The following is a 20,554-nucleotide window of genomic DNA, read 5'->3' as shown; positions in this document are numbered from 1 at the left end:
AAGGGATCAGAATGGGTACAATAAGTGCCTTCCTTCTAGGAAACTTTGAAGCCCTGGACTCATCTGGTGCACACTCGGGGCCGCCGTCAGACACGGCCAGGGTCCGAGCTGATCAGCCACCGCAAAGACCCGGCGGCGCGGATTCCGGACCGGACCCGTAGCGTCCCGCGGTGGCCTCCGGCCGTCCTGCACAATGCGCATGCGCAGGGGGTGGGCCACCGGGTCGGTTTAGGAATCCGTGACGAGTCCGGAAGCGCCAGCGCGTGCTCCTCCGCGCGAGAACTAGTTTTGTTCCGTGTTCTTTGGCTCCGAGCGGCTCCGAGAGAACCCCGGACGGGACCCGCAAGCACGACTAGCCCCGCAGCATGTCTGGCAACAGCTTCGCTTACAATGAGCAGCCTGGGGGAGGGGAGGCGATGGAGCTGGGGCAGGAGGCGACCGCAACCATCTCCCCCTCTGGCGCTTTCGGGCTCTTCAGCAGCGATTTAAAGAAGTGAGGAGAAAGGTTTGGGGTGCAGGGACGGGGCTGAGGAGTGGGGGACCCCGGAGGGGCGGGAGACCCCGGCGGAGCGGTCACCGGGCCCGGGCTCCCTGGAGACGGGTCGTCCTGAGACTGCACAGGGCCGGGCGGTAACGTGTCCCGCCGCGCTGGGGCTGGGTCGGCGGGGCTGGGGCTGGGTCGGCGGGCAGGGGCGGGTGTGGAGGATCTGGAGTAGTTTTCAAACTTCAGTGAAACAAGCACCGTTTGCAGACCTTAAGTTTTATCCCCAAAGAGTGATTGAGTTGGTCTGGGACGCAGGGATCTGAAATTTGAGCAAATACTTCTAGCTAATTTAACATTTGTTGGATCAGACTTGGAGAAATTCTCATATTAGGGCGAAAGAGTGTTTCGGGAGTTGAGAGGAAGTGTTGGAGGGAGTGTTGCTTATGGGAAACTATTGGAGTATAGGAGCAAGGAGCCGTTAAGCGCTTTTTGAATGGACGAACCGATTTCTACAATGTTCTTGGACGATGCCCTTTGCCCCTTTGCACTAAGACAGCCTTCCCCCAGTCTCAAACAGTAATAATCTTATGAGTAGAGAGTAGTTAGTGTTATTATGAACAAAACTGTAATTTTATAAATTAATATGAGTTTTAAAATCGGACACTAAACAATGTGCACTTTGTTTTAAAAAAGTAAGAATATTTTAAGTACCACAGAAAAATGATTTCTAAATTGTTAGGGAGAGGGTTTCAAACTTACAGATCATAGTAACTTTATATTTTATTGTAATCATTTTTACTTTTAAAAAATTTTAAATCTCTCAGTACTAATCACTATTGTCACAAAACAGGCTGCCACTAAATTCATGCTAAATTAAGGTAAAGTACCTTTGCTCATGACTTTGGAGATGTCAGAAGGGTGTAATTAAATTTTAAGTTAAATTTTACTAAGAAGATAGGGCAGTCTGGAAAGTGCTAGTATTTGAAATTGGGGTTAAATTTTGACTGTATTAAATTGACTGAAATCTTATAATACAGCATGTGGAATACAGTTTTTTCTCCTAGTTCTCAGGTAAGATAACTAATTTCTTTTCATTTTTCATTCTGTACACTTAAATGATGGATTTTTCTAACAAGGAGCTTGTTGTGTTATAAAGTACCCAATTCACAATTCTGCGGGTTTTCATAGAGGCATGTAGTCCAAATAAGTTTTTGAAAAGTTTTATTAAAGGAGATTTACTAAATATGCCGGTCACATATGGCTGACACAGGGCAACAGACCCAAATTGTGTGCCAGCCCCCAAAGTAGTTCAGAGGCTGTTTATATACCCTTGATCACACACGGGCGGGGCAGAGCATGACATCATGGCACAGGCTGACAACATTTGTTTAGGGCAGGGGTCCCCAAACTTTTTACACTGGGGGCCAGTTCACTGTCCCTCAGACCGCTGGAGGGCTGGACTATAAGAAAAACTATGAACAAATCCCTATGCACACTTCACATATCTTATTTTAAAGTAAAAAAACAAAACGGGAACAAATACAATATTTAAAATAAAGAACAAGTAAATTTAAATCAACAAATTGACTAGTATTTCAATGGGAACTATGGGCCTGCTTTTGGCTAATGAGATGGTTAATGTCCGGTTCCATATTTGTCACTGCTAGCTGTGATACGTGCGTCCCGTGTCACTGGCAGTAGTACTGTACGTGAGCGGTGATGCGCTTTTTGGCACGGCCACATACAGTATTCCTCTCACTGACCACTAATGAAAGAGGTGCCCCTTCCAGAAGTGCGGGGGGTGGGGGTGGGGTGGGGTGCGTGCAGCGGATAAATGACCTCAGGGGGCCGCATAAGGGCTGTAGTTTGGGGACCCCTGGTTTAGGGGATATACAGAAACATTAAGACTTTCAAGGTAACAATCAAAGATGTTTACAGATCTTTCAGGGTTCATCTTCCCTCACTAACCTAGAGATACTTTACTCTCAAGATTCCAGGAAGGGGGAGGAACTACAATCAGTGCAAGGTGGTATATAAATCCTGTCTCCTGTTGAAAGAGAAGAAGTTTCTCTGTTAACCTTTATTTTGGATTTAAAACTGAATGACCCATTGTTCCTGCAGCCAGAAAGCCTGACCTTTCCTCCCAGAATATCAATATCAATTTTCAGCTTTTTGGCACCTTAAAACAGTTGCAACTCCACAGTTTTATTAGCAAAATATTTCAGCTGCTGAATTGACCCATAAGTCTGCATCAGTCTCTTTTGCATGTCATTTGCTTACAATTAATTACTTTTATGGTTTGTGAACATCTAAGATGTTTTTTCTTAGAGGCTCTGATTTCCCACTTTTATTAGATTTGGATCTGATTTGGAAAAAGCAAAGTATGGCTTTGACGATCAGTGCTGTTGAGGTGACTGAACAGATTGGATTTAAAATAAAAATAGCTAACATTCAGTATTGTACATTTGTGTATAATACTTTATTATCTCATTCAGTGCTTGTTGGGCAGATAAAATATATTATGCTCACTTTGTTAAAGATGGCGCTGCCCACGGGGAGGCCTGTCACCCAGGTGATATTAATGTGTGTTGAGGGCGGGCTGTGGGCTGGCAGAATCCTTGTAGCCTGGGGCATGGTTTTAGGACTAAGCCTTTCCCACCCCCCCTTTTTTTTTTTTTTTTTTTTAACAGAGAGAGAGTCAGAGTGAGGGATAGACAGGGACAGACAGACAGGAACGGAGAGATGAGAAGCATCAATCATTAGTTTTTCGTTGCGCATTGTGACACCTTAGTTGTTCATTGATTGCTTTCTCATATGTGCCTTGACCGTGGGCCTTCAGCAGACCGAATAACCCCTTGCTCGAGCCAGCGACCTTGGGTCCAAGCTGGCGAGCTTTTTGCTCAAGCCAGATGAGCCCACGCTCAAACTGGCAACCTCAGGGTCTCGAACCTGGGTCTTCCGCATCCCAGTCTGACGCTCTATCCACTGCGCCACCGCCTGGTCAGGCCCCACCCTTTTTGATGTGTGGTGGTACAATCCCATCATGCCTCAGATAAGTGACTTTGTATTAGAGACTTCCCTATTTTGTATATTGGGTTAAAGGTTTTAATTTCTACACTATAAAATGGGGGCAGAAAGGGAGCTTGCTCTCTGGGTTCCTGAGATTAGCATTAGAGAGAGAGAGAGAGAGAGAGCACGCATGAGCAGAGCAGAGAAAGGCCACGTGGAGGAGAGGAGAAGCAGCCAAGATGGCGGAGTGTTGAGTGAGAAGCCAGTTCATGCAGAGTTTGTGCAGGGAGAAGGAAGGAGATGGGGAACAGAGGTGAATAAGTCTGATGAGCTAGAAACCTTTAATTCTAGGAAACTCGGATAAGTCAGTAGCTTTGTGAGCACTGAATGAGTGAGTTTTGGAGCCCAGTGTGTGTTTTTACTTGCCCACTGGGTGCAAGCTAGGATTAAAGATGATGGCCCTTCAGTTTTTGGCTCCCTTGTTACTTTACCATCTGTCTGAATCCAATGCGAACCTGCATGGGCCAGGCGGCTGTGATGGTGGCCTTGGATATTGGCTTTATAGTGCTCCTTAACATCCTATTGCTTGTTACCAGATACTGTACTTCTTTGATTCTACTTTACTTATGAGGAAATTGGTGCACACGTGATTAATTTGCCCAAGATCTCGCTTTCCCTCTCTCTCCTCTCTCACACACACAAAATGCACACATGCATGCATGCACAAACGCATGCAAAAGCTAGAGCACTGCACTGTTTGAATTTGAACCCAAACACTATTAAGAGTTCATTTAAGCACTTTGATATACTACTTTCTACTTGATGAAATTTATGGTGCTTATATTAGAGACTGTATTCATCACATTAAAAGTTTAAAACTTGAGTAGTAGCTGTAGACACTGTAAGTAAGACCTTTTAGCTTCCAGGAATCAGAAGCATTTTGGCCATTGGACTGCAACATAATGGAGTTGTTCAAAAAACAAGGAGACCCCTGTTCTGGAAGTGGTCACTTGATCTTTTTTTGAGCCTATTTCTCTCATTTATAAAATGATGATATTACTTGGTTTAAAAAAATGACAAAAATTCATGTAAAAAATGTAAAAGCTTACTCTTTTCCTCTGTTTTAATTTTTGATGATTTACTCTGAAGTGGCTTCATATTTACAAAAAAGTTGCAAGTGTTCTAATACTTGCAATGCACCTTCTGTGCAGATTCAATAATTAAAAAAATATGCATTGCTTTATTTCTATCTCTATACACAGATACATATACACATTCACATTATACTTTCTGAACCATTGGAGACTAGGTTGTATATATATCATGTCCTTTAACTCTCAATACCTTAGTGTGTATTTTTAAAAAAATGAAAGTATTCTTTTAAACAATCACAGTACTGTTATAGTCAGGAAATTTAACATCAGTACAGTCTACAGTCTGTAACCCAGTGTTGTCACTTGTTCCGAGAAATAATTTTTTATTTTAGTATTTTTTCCCTTCTAGTACAGGATCCCATCCAGAATCATGTATTACACGTAGTTGTCTAACCTCTTTAATTTCTGTAATCTAGTCTAGTTCCTTAGCCTTTGGTTTTTACTACCTTGGTGTTTGAAGAATGCAATCCAATTATTTTATAGCATTGTAATCAATTTGGTTTTATTAGTATTTCCTCTTGTTTAGATTTACTTGATGTGTCCCTGGCCATAGTAACACCATAGTGATGTGGCCTTCTCAGACTCTTACATCTGGAGGCGTTGGATGCCTATCTTCATACTAATTGTCCAGTTGTCCATTAGTCCTGTTTTTCCAATGTTTAACAGGGATGCTTTGAGACAATGCAGATATCTTGCTTCTCATTAAATTTAACAGCCATTGATGAATCTCCTTTCAGCAAACATGAAGATACTCCAGTACTTTCAGCCTTTCGTATAGTACATTTTCACCAATAAAATAAAAGTTGGTTTTGCATCTCATTTGCATAATTGAACAACTTTCTTTGACTTGTTTGCTTTTCTGATGTTCTTGTTTAATAAAAAAAATCAAATGCTTCTTTTATTACTTCCTATTCATTTTGAAATAGCCCCTAACTTTTGTGAGCAGTATATATTTTTTAAATTTAGAAATTAAATGGGGGTGACATGATCAATGAGTATATAGGATTCAGGTAAACATCTCCACAGTATTTGAATTGCTGATTGCATTGTGTGCCCATCACCCAAAGTCAAATCATTTTCCATCACCTTATATTTGTACCTCCTTACTCCCCTCTCTCCCACCTGCCTCCCCCTGGTAACTACTTCACTTTTACTATGTCCATGAGTCTCAGTTCTATATCCCACCTATATCTGGAATCATATAGTTCTTAGGCTTTTTCTGATTTTACTTGTTTCACTTAGTATAATGTTCTCAAGGTCTATCCATGTTTTTGTAAATGTCACTATATCATCATTTCTTATGAGAGTAGTATTCCACTGTAGATATGTACCACTTCTTCTTCATTGAATCCTCTGTCACGGGACATTTTGGTTGTTTCCAAGTCTTGGCCACTTTAAATAATGTTGAGATGAACATGGGGGTGCATCTGTCATTGTGTACCAATGTTTTAGAGTTTTGGGGATATATATCCAGTAGAGAGATTGCTGGGTCATATGGTAATCTATTCTTAATTTTTTGAAGTACCACTTTACTGTCTTCCATAATGGTTGTACCAGTTTATATTCCAGCAGTAGTGAATGAGGGCTCCTTTTTCTCCACAGCCTCTCCAATACTCGTTATTTACCTATCTTGTTGATAACAGCCAATCTAACGGGTGTAGTTTTGATTTGCATTTCTTGAATTGCTGTGAAGATGAGCACCTTTCCATATATCTGTTGGCCATTTGTATGTTTTCTTGGGAGAAGTGTCTGTTCAGTTCCTCTCCCTATTTTTTAATTGGATTGCTTGCTTGTTTGTTGCTGATCTTTGTGAGTTCTTTATATATTTTGGATATTAACCCCTTGTCAGAGCTGCTGTTTTTTAATATCAACTCCAATCTGATTGGGTGTCTTTATGTTTTGTTGTCGGTTTCATTAACTGTACAAAAGCTTTTTAGTTTGATATACTCCATTCATTTATTTTTGCCTTTACTTCCTTTGCCTTTGGGGTCAAATTCATAAATTGTTCTCTATGGCCAACGTCCATGAGTTTAGACCTATGTTTTTTTCTATGTAATTTATTGTTTCAGATCTTATATTTAGGTCTTTGGTCCGTTTTGAATTCATTGTTGTGCAGGGGGGCAAACTGTAGTCAAATTTCATTCTTTTGCATGTGATATTCTAATTTCCCCAGCACCATTTCTTTTCTCCATTGTGTGTTTTTGTCTTCTTTGTCAAAGGTTATTTTTCTACGTATATGTGGTTTTATTTCTGGACTCTCCATTCTGTCCTAGTGCTCTGTATGTCTGGTTTTCTGCCAATACCATATTTTCTTGATTATCGTGGCTCTATCATATAATTTGAAGTCAGGTAAGGTGATACCTCCGGCTTCATTCTTTTTTCTCAAGATTACTTTGGCTGTTTGGAGTCTTTTTTTTTTTTTTTTTGTATTTTTCTGAAGCCAGAAACAGGGAGGCAGTCAGACAGACTCCCGCATGCACCTAACCAGGATCCACCTGGCATGCCCACCAGGGGGTGATGCTCTGCCCATCCAGTGCGTAGCTCTGTTGCGACCAGAGCCACTCTAGCGCCTGAGGCAGAGGCCACAGAGCCATCCTCAGCGCCCGGGCAAACTTTGCTCCAATGGAGCCTTGGCTGCAGGAGGGGAAGAGAGAGACAGAGAGGAAAGAGAGGGGGAGGGGTGGAGAAGCAAATGGGCGCTTCTCCTGTGTGCCCTGGCCTGGAATCGAACCCGGGACTTCTTCACGCCAGGCCGACACTCTACCACTGAGCCAACAGCCAGGGCCTGTTTGGGGTCTTTTATGATTCCATTCAAATCTGGTGATTTTTTTGTTCTATTTCTTTAAAAATTGGAATGTTGATGAGGATGACATTAAATTTGTATATTGCTTTGGGTAATATGGACATTTTAACCACGTTGATTCTTCCAAACCAGGAACACGGAATATTTTTCCACTTCATTGTGTCTTTTCAATTTCTTTCAATAACATCGTGTAGTTTTCAGTGTATAGATTCCTCACATCCTCTATTAAGTTCTAGGTATTTTATTTTTTTGTTGAATTGTAAGAGGAATTGTTTTTTCAATTCATTTTCTAAAGTTTTATTGTTGGCATATAGGAAAGCACTAGACTTTTGAATATTGGTTTTGTATTGCATGACTTTACTATATTTGTTTATTGTTTCTAATAGATTTTATTTTTATTAAGTGAAAGGGCAGGGAGGCAGAGACAAATTCCCTTTTGTGCCCTTACCAGGATCTACCTGGCAGGCCCTCTACCAAGCGATGCTCTGTCCATCTGGAGCCGCAGCTCCATTGCTTGGCAACTGAGCTCTTTTAGCACCTGAGGCAAGGCCATGGGAGCCATCTTCCGTGCCCAAGGCCAATCTGCTCGAACTGGTTGAGCCATGGCTGCAGGAGGGGAAGAGAGAGAGAGGAGGGGAAGGGGCGGAGAAGCAGATGGTTACTTCTCCTGCGCCCTGACCAGCAATCAAACCTGGGACTTTCACATGCTGGGCTGACACTCTATTGCTGAGCCAAGCAGTCAGGGCCTCTAATAGTTTTTCAGTGGATTTTTCAAGGTTTTACATAAACAGGATCATGTCATCTGCAAAAAGTGACATCTTTACTTCTCCTTTCCTGATATGGATGCTTTTTATTTCTTTCTCTTGCCTGATTGCTCTGGTTAGAACTTCTAGTACTATGTTGAGTAACTGTGGAGAGAGTGGGTATTCTTGTCTTGTTCCTGATTTTAGAGGAAAAGCTTTCAGTTTTTCACCATTTAGTATGATACTGGCTGATGTTTTGTTATATATGACCTTTATTATGTTGAGGGACTTCTATACCCATTTCATTGAGTGTTTTAAATATATATATGTATGTTGTATCTTATTAACAGCTGGTCTGTGGACAAGCACAATAGAGAAAAGGAAGAAAGGATGGATTTAGAGGCTAAATTTATAGCCTTCTGTTAATAAGAGGGGAAAATGGTTAGAACATCTGATGAGAGTGGGCAATGGAAGGGATACACTTTTGAGGAGAGGTCTGGAAAGCTGCTACAGATCATGGGAAGGCCTTCTGACAGACAAACCAGGAAGGCTTATTGGATGATATTGAGGGCTTGCCCAGTTGAGGTAAGAGACCACTGACTTTTACTGTCAGCACTCTGGTCTTTCCTCTAGCTGGGCTTAACAGTCCCTGCTGAGATGTGAAGAAAATGGTCAATTCTTGATGCAGAATTAAGGTTTCACTAAGTGGGTGCTATGAATGACAGTTTGGCAATGAAGTTTAGGATCTTGGTAAGAAAAATGCTGAGTTGGAAAGAAGTAAAGGTAACAGGAGGCTGAAAGAGAAAAACATAGAGCAAAGAGTGTACAAGGAGTCTCTAAGTCAAAGGAATAAGTGTATCAGCAGTAAATGAATGAGAATGCCAGAGGACAGCAGAATATGATCAGAAAGAGAGTTGTATGAAACTAGATTGAGTGGTTTTGGGTGTTTACAAGGTTTGAGTTTGATTTAGGGAATGACTATGGCAGTGAATAGCTGAAAGTTGCCTAGAGGTGAGAATCAGTAAAATGTTTTGGACAAGGAACTTAGAAGAAACCATTGTACTGGATAGGCTTCCAAATAAATGTTAAAGTCACTCATAATAACAGCCAGTTGCTAAACTGTCAACTGGGTGAGTGAGAGATAACAGCAAGGATGAATAGGGGTAGCTAAGCTCAGTGGCAGTTATTTTTGAAGATACTTTCTGTGTGGATACATTAAGTCTAGGATCAGAAATAATTATTTCTTTTGAGGTATTCCCTGCCCTTTATTTCTCGACACTGCGAATCACTGACGGTGTAAAGTTTCTCTAAGATTTTTGGAGAAGTGGCCTTCCATTACTCACTTCTCATCAATCCACTTCAGTGATTTCCCCTGACACTGCAAGTCACCACATTCACCAACTGTCAAATAACTGCACCCAAGAAAGGCTTTCCTGACTTCATTTTACTGGACTTGGCAGCAACAGGCACTGCTAAGCATGTAACTCCTTTCTAAAACTTTGTTCCTTTATCTTCTATTAAAGCAAAACGGGAAATAAATGAACTCCTCCACTAAGAAGAGACTGCTATAAAGCAACAGAATATCTGTTAGCAAGAGTGAATGTTAAATAAAAAGTCTAAAACAAATATATTTGTACTTCTTTATACTGAAATCATAATTCCCAAATCCTTGATGTCCACACTGAATTCACCTACCATTTATACATTTGTTTTTATGTCGTGCACATTAAAGATACTTTATATAATTTAGTAGTTTCAAATGCTGTGAGATATGATTCAGAGAACCAATAGTGTGAAACTTAATAACTTAAAAATTAAAAACATAAAACAATAGTTAATGTGGAAATTAACAATGGCTAAACTTTTAACAGTTAAAGAACTACACTGTAAAGCTCAAATGATCCTGTGGTGTTACAATAGTAATAATTAATATGCTTATTATGTATCAGGCACTGTTAACTGTTTACATGTTTTCTTTTATTTTAAGTGAGAGGAGGGGAGATAAAAAGACAGACTCACCTGACCAGGTGGTAACAGTGAATAGAGCATTGGCCTGGGACCCTGAGGACCCAGGTTCAAAACCCTGAGCTCGCAGGCTTGAGCACAGGCTCACCAGCTTGAGCTGGTGGTGGGTTTGCCGGCTTGAGCATGGGATCTTAGGAACATGACCCCATGGTCGCTAGCTTGAGTTCAAAGGTCGCTGGCTTAAGCAAGGGGTCAGTGGCACAGCTGGAGCCCCCTGGTCAAGGCACATATAAGAAAGCAATCAATGAACAACTAAGTTGCTACAACGAAGAGTTGATGCTTCTCATCTCTCTCCTTTCCTGTCTGGCCCTGTCTGGCACTCTCGCTCTCTCTCTCTCACTTAAAAAAATATAAGAGAGATAGACAGACTCCCACACGTGCCCCACCCAGCAACCCCAGTTGGGAGACAATGCTCAGACCAACTGATCTATCCCCAGCACCCAGGGTCATGCTCAAACCAATCAAGCCACTGGCTGCAGGATGGAAACAGGGAAAGAAGGGGGAGAGAAGCAGATGTCACTTCTCCCATGTGCCCCAACCAAGAATTGAACCTGGGACATCCACATGCCAAGCCAATGCTCTATCCACTGAGTCAATGGCCATGGCCACATATGTTAACTCTTTTAATTCGCATAATAATTCAGTAAGTATAAGTACTATTATCATCCTCATCCTCATTTACAGATGAGGACACCAAGGGCTTAGGGTGGTAAAGTAACCTGCCCAAGTACCACTGAGTAAATCTCGGTCAAGTTTTCACACCCAGACAGAGTAGCTCCATAGTAGGTGTGCTTAGCATCACCATACTGCCTCAACAAACCACAATGAATAATTTATCTGCCATCTTCCTCCTATATAAGTAGAAAGTGGGTTTGACCCTTTTCCTAAATCTTAAATACAGTTCAAAAGCACTGTTTATACAATCAACTTCAAATGTTTGCACAAACGTCATTCTTCCTTCTTGGTCTTCTAAGTGAGCTTCATTTCTCTCTCTTCCCTCAGTGTTGACTTTACTATGATTCTACCTTGGCCCTCTCTCATACCACACATCTTCCTTTCAATGGCTTCCAAAATCATGTATCAACTGACAACTCCCAAATCTCTATCTTCAGCCTAGGTATCTCTGCTGAGTGCCACATTCATATATCTAACTGCTTAATGGATGCCCAACTATCTTCTCAAATTCAACAGATTCAAAACAGAATTCAGTACTTCTCCTCACTCCAAACTAGCCCTATTTTCTGTGTTTCCAATATCACAGAATACTTACACTAGTAATAGAGTTGACCAATCCAAAACTGTGTACAGCCAGAGTGATCTTTCTAAAATAAGTCTCACTATGTTGCCCCTCTGCTTAAAATTCTTGCACACTTTCATGATAAAGTCCAAATTTCTGAGCATGGAATACAAGACCCTCCATAATCTAGATTCTGATTACCCTCAGCCATCTTTCCCCAGTTTCTCACAACCCTCCAACTTTGTGCCTCAGGCAAATTGGATTTTTCCTTGTCCCCTAGGAGCCCTAAATCTCCGCTTCTAAACTATCAGTGTGCAACAGAATGTTCTGTGAACTGGGAATATCCTTTATGTGCATACAATATAGTGACTGCTAGCTACCACTGAGCACAGAAAAATGTGGCCAGTATGACTCAGAAAATAAATTTTTAATTTTCATTTAATAGTCACATTTGGCTAGTGGCTACTGTATTGAACAGCACAACTCTAAACCTATGTATATTCTATGCCCTCTGCCTGGTAAGCACAGATATGTATGAAAAGCCCTGTTCAGTACTACCATCTAACATACCATTTATTAGTATTCTTTTGCTAGGGTATTCCTTTTATTTATGTAGTTAACTAATAAGGTACCATTCTACAAAAGAATATTTAAAGTCTTTAGTGGAACTAGCTACATAACTTCATTTGTATACCATAGTTATTTACTTTTCTAACAATTTAGTGCTTCTGCCAAGATAGTGGCTTAATTCCAATTTGCCCTAAAAAGAGTATCACATTAAGAAATCAACAGGCTCGCCTGACCAGGCAGTGGTGCAGTGGATAGAGCGTTTGACTGGGATGCGGAGGACCCAAGTTCGAGACCCCGAGGTCACCAGCTTGAGCGCAGGCTCATTTGGTTTGAGCAAAGCTCACCAGCTTGGACCCAAGGTCGCTGGCTCGAGCAAGGAGTTAATCGGTCCGCTGAAGGCCCACGGTCAAGGCACATATGAGAAAGCAGTCAATGAACAACTGATGAGCTGATGAGCATTGTCATTGGATACATGATGAGGAGTCAGCTATCCTCTTCTCTGATGAGTCATGGTTCAGTCTGCAGCCTGCCAATCATTATGTCCTGATCTGACATGAACAAGGCACACGGGAGAATCCATGTTTCATGCGAGAAAGGGACTCCTTTGGTGGTGGTAGGTGTGGGCTGGCATCAGCATTAGAGGTTGTACAAACCTCCACATCATCAGAAACGGATCTCTGACTGCTGTCAGATATCGAGATGAGGTCCTGCACCCTATAGTGGTACCCTATGCTGGAGCAGTTGGAAACAACTTTCTTTTCATGGATGATAATGCAAGGCCCCACTGTGTGCATCTCATCAACAACATGCTTCAGGAGGCAGGAATTGAACACATGGACTGGCCTTCAGGTTTTCCAGACTGAATCCCATTGACCATGCTTGGGATGCACTGGGAAGATGTCTGGCAAACGGTCCAATGCCTCCCACAGCACTTCTTGAGCTGAAAGTTGCCCTGGAGCAAGAGTGGCAGAGGATCCCACAAGAACTGCTCGACACTCTGATCTTGTCCATGCCTCATCGCTGTCAGAGTGTTTTGGCAGTCCTGGGTGACCATACACCCTACTGAACAGGCAATGTGTGGCACAGTTTGACATGCTTCTGTTCACCCTCACCAAAATGTCACTTGCTACTCAATCATGATACTTGAGTTTGCATCTAATTTGCATAATTGAGCAACTTTCTTTGACTTGTTTGTTTTTCTGAAGTTCTTGTTTAATAAAAATATCAAATATTTTTTTTATCGCTTCATATTCATTTTGAAATATCCCCTAATTTTTGTGAGCAGCACACACACACACACACACACACACATACACACACACAAACACATATATCAAGAAAACTACTCTTGGCCAATTACTTAGATATTTTGTACTGCTTCTTTCCCTGAACTTCACTCACTGTTCCCAGAAAAAACCCAGAATATTTTACCCTCATTTTTGGTTTCCCCTACCTTTCATTCTTTCCTAATCCTTGTATGAAGGCTTAAATCAAAATCTACCTTTAGAAGCTCCAGCCTTCACTGACAACTTTGTCCTTCAATATTCTGTCGTTGTATTTATCCCATTTGACATTAAGCAAGTACTAACCATTATTTTTCCCCTAGAGACAGAGAGAGGGTCAGAGAGAGGGATAGATAGGGACAGACAGAAAGAAATGAAGAGAGATAAGAAGCATCAATCATTAATTTTTCATTGCGACACCTTAGATTTTCATTGATTGCTTTCTCATACGTGCCTTGACTGTGGGGCTACAGCAGACCGAGAAACCCCTTGCTCGAGCCAGCGACCTTGGGTCCAAGCTGGTGAGCTTTGCTCAAACCATATGAACTCGTGTTCAAGCTGGCTACCTCGAGGTCTCAAACCTTGGTCCTCCGCATCCCAGTTTGACGCTCTATCCACTGCGCCACTGCCTGTTCAGGCCTAACCATTTTTTTTAATGTTGGTGTTCTGACAGCTCAACTAGAGGTAAATAAAGTATGTGAAAATTTTTGCAAACTGACGTGGATATATGAGCCATGGAAAACTTCTTTAAAAAAGAAAAAGCTCTTGAATTCTAAAGCCCTGGAAGCATGAGGCAATAGCGTGCATGACACAACATGGGAACTGTATCTCTAGGTTGGAAACTAAGAGACCCTCTGGACAATTACACACCTTGGATGATAATGAGGACTCAAAAAGAGCGAAATCATACAAATAAGTGGGGATGGAGTCCTATAAAAACTGAAGGTGTGACCCGTAAAGAGTGAGCCTAAGAGTATATGGGAGAGTATTAGGATATGGAGTTAGATAGAGTGAAGAGTCTATCCTCACGAAAAGATATTTAGAGCTATAATGATTCAGATAATTATAATTCAGAAATGGTTTCTGGTCAAATAACGGACCCATATCTATAACCATAGTGAGTAGAAGTTTTATATGCATTAGAGCAAATAATTATACCAAAAGAGGTTTGGGGCTGAATGAGGTTTAGAAGGAAAAAGGATGCTCAAGTTTAGGAACAATGAGTGGTTTAGAACAGATAAAATTCAGACTTGATTCTAACACCAATGTTCAGTAAGCAGGACTGACAACAGGACTAAATGTTACTAGAAAGACGAGGATGTATGGATTCTTGAGGTGTATGGAGGATTGGGAAGAAAAACCATAGAAAATAAAAGTATAAAATATATGGTATTATTACTACAATTATAATGCTCTTGGCCCCAAGCCAAGAGTAGAAGCTGCAGAGTAGTCATAGAATAAATGTATGACAATTAGGTGATGGTTATGTATGGTGATGAATGACAAAAGGAACTGTTACTGCCTTTAATAATTGCTTAGGCATATTTATTTATGCCCTGCCTTGTTTCCTAACTTCACTTTACGGGGCTTACTCAATTATTTATAATATATAGCAAGACTAAATTTTTAGTGGGCAAAAGAGAAAAAAGGAAATTAAAATAGAGCCACAAATAAGGCATGCCACAAAGCTCCATATGCTTGCAAGCTGCAGACCACAAATTTTGCTCTGAGTTTTCTAGCAGTCATTGAGTGTGACAGAAGTTGGATGTTAACTTCCATTCTAAGCACAGAAGTTGATTACAAATGCTTACTGCAGTGGAGTTTTGGGAAGATTAATCTGGCATTATATTGAGAAAAAAAAACTGCTACAGAGGAACAATAAAGGAAATATTTTAGAAAAGTCTAAATAATGATAATGGTTTAGACCAGGGGTCGGGAACCTATGGCTCGTGAGCCAGATCTGGCTCTTTTGATGGCTGCATCTGGCTTGCAGACAAATCTTTAGTAAAATAATAGTGTTAAAAATATAAAACATTCTCATGTATTACAATCCATTCATTTCCTACCGCTCATGTTCATGGGTGCGGGTGGCTGGAGCCAATCACAGCTGTCCTCCGGGACAACACAATTTTTATTGGATAATGCGAACATACACAGGTTGTTGTATGGCTGTCACGGAATTACATTTTAAAATATGTGGCTTTCATGGCTCTCTCAGCCAAAAAGGTTCCTGACCCCTGGTTTAGACTCTGTTGATGTAAGTAGGTAATGAAGAGGAAGAGATGTGTGAGCAACATCATGACATCATGAAAGAAGATTTAGAGGTCTTAATTACTGACTAGATTTGAATGAGAGGAGAGAGAGGTGTCAAGGACCCTAACTGGAGCCTAACTAGAGGAATGTTAGGACTACTAACTGAAATGGAAAAGGGTTGGGAGGATATTTGGGAAGGTGAGAGGACATTTTCATGAGTGTTGTTGGACTGTAATTATGTATTTTTAAATACTATATGTATGACATGTATATATTTGAGAATATTTCAGGTGAGAGCAAGATATAGTTGTGACTAATTACACTTTTCATTAGATGTGATTAAATTCTGTCAGGTCTCCTCTTGAGATATGTTTATGGTTATTGAAAAGGTCAATATAGCATTGGCCAAAAAATATTTTGAGAATTAAAAAAAATAGTGTCTAAAGACCATTAGCTCAAAATATTGAGCAGTCATTAATTAAGAGGAATACAAATGGCTACTGTACTAGTATTCAAATGAGTGCAAACATCCTTCCTACTGTCTTTAATGAGACAGTGGTAATACTAGAGGGTAGTTTTTGCTAACATTTTTATTTGGCAAACTAAAAAGTGGGCAACTCTGTCATTATGCAGAATTTTTGTTGAAATTTTACGTAGTTCTTGGAATCCAGAAGTTTGGGGCATTTATGAAGATTTGAGCTTAACTCCCTTCAGGAACAGTAAAAATTTTACAAACACTTTTATGTATTTTAATAAATCAAAACAGATGTAACACAACAAGTAGAAAGGTAGATTTAATTATAAATAAACTAAATACAGCTTTTATAAGAAATACATAGTTCTTATAAATAGCTTCAGCCTGACAGTATAACAATGATAAAATAACAGATTGGTTTTCTCAAGGTGAACATTTATTTTAAAAAGAAAATGTGGTAAGTGCTTGAAAGTCAGGGATAGTTTTTATTTACACACACACACACACACACACACACCCCTCCCGCATGCATGCAGGCATAACCATCTATTCTGATGCCTAGCACTTTACTTAACAAATTATTTTCAATGATAGTATCCACATATTTTTTCCTTGTTATTCTTACTATTTTAAAACTTTTCATTAATGTAATAAAAATCATAAATTTTGTTAATTTTAAAATTTATTTTTAAACTAGCTGTACCCGGTCACACGTTGCTATGGCTCAGTCTGGTTAAATGGAAAAGAAAGAAAAGAGAAAGCACACATTTCTAATATGTTTAATTTTACAATGCTTGTGGGTATACATTATTTTTTGTTGTTTCATTGTGCAGATATAGAGATTGTCTGGTTTGCTGACTCTAGAACACGCAACATATAATTGTCCATGTGAGAAGCAGTCTGTGTCTAGATCTAAACCGCACAATTCTAAAGATGGGCTCTGAGCTTTGTTGATGGTGATTGCAAACTCCAGTAGAATTGGGAATTGCAGTCTCTTCCAATGGCATATCCATTGGAATCAGGAATGCGAGGAATGAGGACATCTTCACCTTTGAAAGGTCCTGTCAAGATGATTGCTTCTAGGACGTTGCTCATAATTTTTTTACTGCTAGCCACATGCCGTTGCAAAGCTTTGGCTGGTTGATATTTTTTTTTTAATTTTTTTTTTTTTTTTTGTATTTTTCTGAAGCTGGAAACGGGGAGAGACAGACAGACTCCTGCATGCGCCCAACCGGGATCCACCCGGCACGCCCACCAGGGGCGATGCTCTGCCCACCAGGGGGCGTTGCTCTGCCACGACCAGAGCCACTTCAGCGCCTGGGGCAGAGGCCAAGGAGCCATCCCCAGTGCCTGGGCTTTGCTCCAATGGAGCCTTGCTGCGGGAGGGGAAGAGAGAGACAGGAAGGGGGGGGTGGAGAAGCAAATGGGCGCTTCTCCTATGTGCCCTGGCCAGGAATCGAACCCGGGTCCCCTGCACGCCAGGCCGACGCTCTACCGCTGAGCCAACCCGCCAGGGCCTGGCTGGTTGACATTTTGCAACATGATAATTGGCACGCCGACTTTCAATTGCAGTGCGTGCGGTGGCATCCCTGATAGATTGAGGAATTAAAAAATTCTGTTGGATAATTAACCACTTCATCTGCTTCCACAACAGTGTCAACAGACTTGTATGTGACTGCCTCGCTTTGAATGTTAGACTGAATAATGTTAAGTTCGTAGATGTCTTTGTTCTTGGCCGCAAGAATAGCTCATTCATTCAGCCAATCGTGATTCTTAAAATTGGTTGAATATTGGGAAATACTTTTTCAACCAATTCTTCTTTTGACGTCATTAAATTGTAGAAGTTATGAAGCAATGAAATTCGTCCTGAGGTCAGATCAACTGGCACCTTTCCATTCCCAATTTCCAGCAATTGATGTAAGAATATCTCAGTTGGTCGATCATTTTGCAGCTGGACATGCATATTTGTAGTCAATTTTAACGTCTTTACATGTCACAAAGTAAGAGTATTTCAGGCAAGCATTTATTTCATCCGCTGGTGTCGATCGAGGAATTACAGGTAATGTTTGCCTGAAATCTCCTGCAAGCAATATTAATGTGTTCCCAAATGGTCTGATGTTTCCACGTAAATCTTGCAATGATCGAACAAGAGCCTCGAGCGATTTTTTTGTGCACCATTGTGCATTCATCCCAAACAATAAGTTTGCATTTCTGCAATACTTTTCCCATGCCGGATGCTTTGGAAATGTTGCACGTGGGAGTTTTAATGAATTGCATGTTCAATGGCAATTTCAAAGCGGAATGAGCAGTTCTTCCACCGGGTAGCAATGTTGCAGCTATTCCAGACAACACAAGAGCTAAGGCTATGTCATTTTGGGATCGAATTGCTGCCAGAATCAATCTAATTAGGAATGTTTTACCAGTTCCTCCTGCCACATCTAAAAAGATTTCTTCAACTCCGTTATTGACAGTTTGCATTATTTGATCATAAATGCCTTTTTGCTCAAGCGTTAGCTTAGGAATATTTGATTGCACATACGACAAAAGATCACCCGTGTTGTAATTTTGTTCATGACGCAATTCTACATTGAACGAAGCAGCAGCAGATTGATTTGGTGATGGCATTCCCAATTGATTGAGAACTTTGTTCGCAATTTCTAAGCACAAATCTTCAATCATTATCAACGCTTCGTTGTAGATTTCTGCTGTGGAATCCATGTTCATATTTGAATTTTCCTTGCGTATTCGACGGAAAATATCTTCAGCCACATGCGATTTATATTTCTCCCATAACATTGAAATGGAATTGTAAAATATTTAGTATAGCATGTGTTGCTTTTACGTCCAACAGATGGCACTGTTTTTCAAAAAAAGCATGTTTTTACCTGTCAGAGGTATGACATTATATAGTAGGTATATAAAAGCATAAAAGCACGAGTGTATTCGAATGCAACGTTATGTCAAAATTTCAAAGCAATCGGTGAAGAACTTTCAGAGATTTAAGATTTGAACCAACATTTACATTTTTATTTATATAGATGTGTTCACATGGCTTCAAGTGACCCACTCAGTATAGCACCATCTACATACTGCATTATGCCCCCCACGTCCCATGAAAAATCATAAAAATTTTCAATATAGTTTGGTCAATAGTGTATGTATCATTTTAAAACCATGTGAAATAACTTAATCTTTTTAAAATAGCTACTTTTTTAGATGACAGTAGTTTTTCAACAGGTAGCAGAATTTTAAATAACTATGTAAACTTCAGTTATTTGCGCTTATAGATTCTATTCCTGTCAAGTAGGAATTTGTATGATCTGTCATCTCTTTCTAGTCCTGTATAGTCTTCATTCGGACACTTGATAGGACGATGTGGCTTTTTTTCTTAATTGTGGTAAACAACACACACACACACACACACAACAAATTTACTGTCTTAATTTGTAAGTATTTGGTAGTGGTAAGTATATTCACAGTGTTGTATGACACCTTAAGAACTTTTTAATCTTGCAGCACTGCGATGTGGTTTTTATTTTTATATTTTATTTTTTTTCAGGGACAGAGAGAGAGTCAGAGAGAGGGATAGATAGGGACAGACAGGAACGGAGAGAGATGAGAAGTATGTCATCAGTTTTTCGATGCGACACCTTAGTTGTTCATTGATTGCTTTCTCATATGTGCCTTGACTGTGGGCCTTCAGCAGACCGAGTAACCTCTTGCTCGAGCTAGTGACCTTGGGTCCAAGCTGGTGAGCTTTTTGCTGAAGCCAGATGAGCCTGCGCTCAAGCTGGCAACCTCGGGGTCTCGAACCTGGGTCCTCTGCATCCCAGTCCAACACTCTATCCACTATGCCACCGCCTGGTCAGGTGCTATGTTTTTTTTTTTCTTCTTTTTTTTTTTTTTACAGAGACAGAGTCAGAGAGAAGGATAGACAGGGACAGACAGACAGGAATGGAGAGATGAGAAGCATCAATCATTAGTTTCTTGTTGTGCATGTGACACCTTAGTTATAAATTGATTGCTTTCTCATATGTGCCTTGACCACGGGCCTTCAGCAGACCGAGTAACCCCTTGCTCAAGCTAGCGACCTTGGGTCCAAGCTGGTGAGCTTTTTGCTTAAACCAGATGAGCCCGTGCTCAAGCTGGCGACCTCAGAGTCTCGAACCTGGGTCCCCGGCATCCTAGTCCAATGCTCTATCCACTGCGCCACCACCTGGTCAGGCGCTATGTGGTTTTTAAAAAATGGATTTTTTACTGAGATTTTCAGGCGCTTGAGGGACAGAGCTTATGTAAGGTAGAGACTGCATATTGGTTTCCTCAATTCTCTGCACAGAAAGCTGATCCAAACCCGTCAGATGTAAAACTGGCCTTCTGTGGCCTTGGAAAGTTTTTTATTTTTTAAAGAACTTAAAAATTAATCTAGTTTTGGGTTGGCATATCTTAACACAGTTTAGGAAACTTATATTTATTCTACTAGAATTTATTAATTTCTTGGAGGAAAATGTAATGTTAATG

At 40.6% G+C, this 20,554-nt stretch overlaps 1 protein-coding gene across 3 annotated transcripts in view; it reads left to right on the top strand.

The window, feature by feature from the left end:
* The first annotated feature begins 219 nt into the window (after window positions 1-219).
* The window catches only part of AP3B1 (adaptor related protein complex 3 subunit beta 1), a 318,239-nt gene continuing 297,904 nt past the window's right edge, over window positions 220-20,554 (top strand). For all 3 annotated transcript variants that reach the window (XM_066273625.1, XM_066273623.1, XM_066273626.1), the window contains exon 1: window positions 220-493. In XM_066273625.1, the coding sequence (XP_066129722.1) occupies window positions 366-493 (128 nt within the window). In that variant the 5' untranslated portion in view covers window positions 220-365. The remainder of the gene's footprint in view (window positions 494-20,554) is intronic.

The sequence above is a fragment of the Saccopteryx bilineata genome, chromosome 4 (genome assembly GCF_036850765.1).
Source record: "Saccopteryx bilineata isolate mSacBil1 chromosome 4, mSacBil1_pri_phased_curated, whole genome shotgun sequence".
NCBI classification, from domain to species: domain Eukaryota; kingdom Metazoa; phylum Chordata; class Mammalia; order Chiroptera; family Emballonuridae; genus Saccopteryx; species Saccopteryx bilineata.
Note: the sequence above shows the minus strand (reverse complement) of the source record. Positions and strands in the feature narration are given on the sequence as shown.